The 2970-nt window shown below is 38.3% G+C and overlaps 1 protein-coding gene across 1 annotated transcript; it reads left to right on the plus strand.

Annotated features, from left to right (window-relative positions):
- Positions 1-2318: 2318 nt before the first annotated feature.
- Positions 2319-2970, plus strand: LOC104565671 (epidermal differentiation-specific protein-like). Its single transcript, XM_010212373.2, has one exon. The coding sequence runs from the start codon at positions 2369-2371 to the stop codon at positions 2903-2905; it is 537 nt and encodes a 178-aa protein (XP_010210675.2). The 5' UTR covers positions 2319-2368; the 3' UTR covers positions 2906-2970.

Here is a 2970-nt window from a genome sequence, read left to right on the forward strand (position 1 = left end):
AAGACTTAAACAGGTATTAAAATGGAAGTATCCAGAGGCGGCTTCCATCCCAGAGAGAGGGTTTCAGAGCTACCATGACTGCTGTAAGCACGCTTGTCTATAACATCTGAGACTGACAGCTGAGACACTGGTTTGTGTGACACAGGCCCAATTACACACACTTGCAATTTCTCTCATTGAGGTCTACACAACTTTATGCTTGCTTCCAAGTATGTGTCTCTCCCAAGTTTTTTACTCTGGAGGACATGGCATAAAATCAGTTCATTTCCTAAATGCCAGGAACATAGTCATATTAAAGAGCATCAAGATAAAGTCCTCCTGTTGCAGGATTCGGATGATTCACCTTGTTTAAAATTAAGTAGAATAGATGTTCCCTGTATCTTGGTAGGTTGGGAGCAAACTTATCAGTAGATCAGATACAACAAACAGTTAACATTCTGTAACCAAGGACAACCTGGAGCTCCATTTCATTAAAATCATTATTTTTTTTTTTACACATTGCAATCTTATCAGGAAAACCCCAGGTCCATGTATCTTTAAGGAACTGTCTTCATTATAACACTACAAATTATGTCCATACATCAAAAAGACCCTCATCCAGGTGAAGACCCTTTCCCTGAGCACACGCAATAGTGGACATGATGAGTAAGCTATATTGTAATTTTATGAAAATTACAAACTAATCAGTGTAGGAAGAACATACTTGGGATAATTACAGAGTGTGCAAATACGGTTTGGAAAATTGTGAATGTTTGCTCAATTTGTGGGAAAATGCCAAGCACACAACTCTGAAATAAATGAACAATTTTATCTCCTGCATGTGTGATTGCTGGTTCATTGCACAGGGCAATGAATCTTTGGACAACAGCATGATGCGTTAGGTGTGTTCTTTCCTAAAATGAGAGTTTCTGACAACAGCATGATGCATCAGATGTACTCTTTACTAAAATGAAAGTAAGCAAAAACATGCAAACTGCAACAAGTGAAAAATTTCTACAGCCCATACACCACAAAATACTTCTATTATGTTTCTGTTACCTTGACTCTACTGACTTCTGGAGATGGAAACAGGAATCAAAACTCCAAAGTCAATCAAGACATTCACTCTTCAGGGGCTTTTTGAACTGAAGCAACTGGGGAAGCTGTAGGAAGCTAAAGATCAAAATAGATTAGTGATTGCTGACTCTTTAAGGCCATTTTAGTCACTTCCCATTTCTGTTCTTTGGGTTGTGTTGCAAGAGTGTTGTAGAATCTATAATAATGGGCAAGCGCATTGACTCTTGTATACTGCACTGACTGGACTGGAGGAAGGACAGACGGCTTTTCACATCTGAGAAGCTGGTGTCAAGGTGAGGCACACACCTTTTATCGGTAAACTTTAAACGGCTTCTTGGGTCACAGCTATAAAACACAGAGAAAGAGGTAAAATGATCTATCATGATTTTCCCTGTGTGATTTAGAAAGAGTGCTGCCATCCAAAGAGGCTTCTGGCTTCCGTTTCTGCAACCGTAACTAACAGCTCAAGTAAGTAACAGCTTACTTTGTTTTATATTTTTCTGATTCTAGTGAGGACTTTTTCAAATTGATGTATGTTTTTGTGATAGTGCTATAAAAAAGACATTTAAAACCTGAAATATGCTCCGACTCAAAGGGGCTGGTTCTTTAAAATTTTTGATTCCCCCCTTATGTCTAATGGTCAAGAACAGGAATCGTTTTATTTCAACAAAAATGATTTAAACATAGAAATAGAGTATTTCAGCAAATCTGAAAAAGATCGGTTCTGGTATTAATGGACAGAATTTTAAATTTTTCCATATAAAATTAATGTTCATTTAGAAATTACTTGAAGGTTCCACTACTTTTTTTGCTAGTGTTATTATGCAGGTAATAAAAGCAAGTCTGAATTACCAATGCCATTTTTTGAAAGAATTGTCAGGGACACTATTCATTACTAATTGGAAGATAAATTGTCAGTTGATTTATGTATTTCTTGATTCCTTATTTAGGGTAGATCAAGAGAATTTTAAACTAACTGTTCAGATATCACTCAGACAGGCACAGAACCCACATACACAACCAATTTAAAAATACAAAGTTTTAAGACACACTTCTCATTCTACGCTTTTTTTTTTCCCTTCTAAAGTCAGGTTTCCAAGTCACATCTTCACTCTTGTCCAGCCGCTGCTAAAATCTATTCCTAGCTAAAAGTGTTTTACTCTTCTGGTTTTCATTTTCTTCTCCTCCAGCACTGTTTTCTGGTGTGAAAATGCTTCTCATGAGCATTGTTTCTTTTCTGTCCTTCTGTTTTCTTGCAGGCTATCATCTAGCTCTTACAACAAGAAATCCAAACTGCAGAAGTCCTGCTGAGATGGGAAAAATCATCATTTATGAGCACGCCAACTTCCAGGGATACTCCAAAGAGTTCACCTCTGACATTGCTGATCTGAAAAAAGTAGACTGGAATGATTGCGTTTCCTCAGTGAAAGTAATTGGTCAGCCTTGGGTGGCTTATGAGCATATCAATTATGCAGGCCAGTTTCTTGTACTTGAGGAGGGAGAACATAGCTTTGTGGGTCATGAGATGAATGACAAGATCTCTTCTTTGCGGTTGATTACTGAAAACCTGCACAATCCCCAGATTACTCTCTATGAGCATGTCAATTATCAAGGAAATAGCAAGGTGGTAAAAGAAGCCACTAATCTGGGCAGGGGATATAACAATGACACGGTGTCTTCTCACCAAGTGCAGAAAGGTGTCTGGCTACTATGTGAACACAGTGATGGAAGTGGTTTTCGTTACCTTGCACGAGAACACGAACACTTTCCTAATTACAATGCAATCAATTTCAATGATAAACTCTCATTTCTGCGTCCCCTTCGTCCTGGTAGAGGTTGTGACTGCTAGACTGCAAGTCCAGTAGTCCTATGGGTAGATGCAGTCCCTGCAAAGAGAAGGAGACCTAGAATTCT

This window comes from Tinamus guttatus, unplaced genomic scaffold (assembly GCF_059628265.1).
Source record: "Tinamus guttatus ecotype Peru unplaced genomic scaffold, ASM5962826v1 Tinamus_guttatus_pri_ptg000098l, whole genome shotgun sequence".
NCBI classification, from domain to species: Eukaryota; Metazoa; Chordata; class Aves; order Tinamiformes; family Tinamidae; genus Tinamus; species Tinamus guttatus.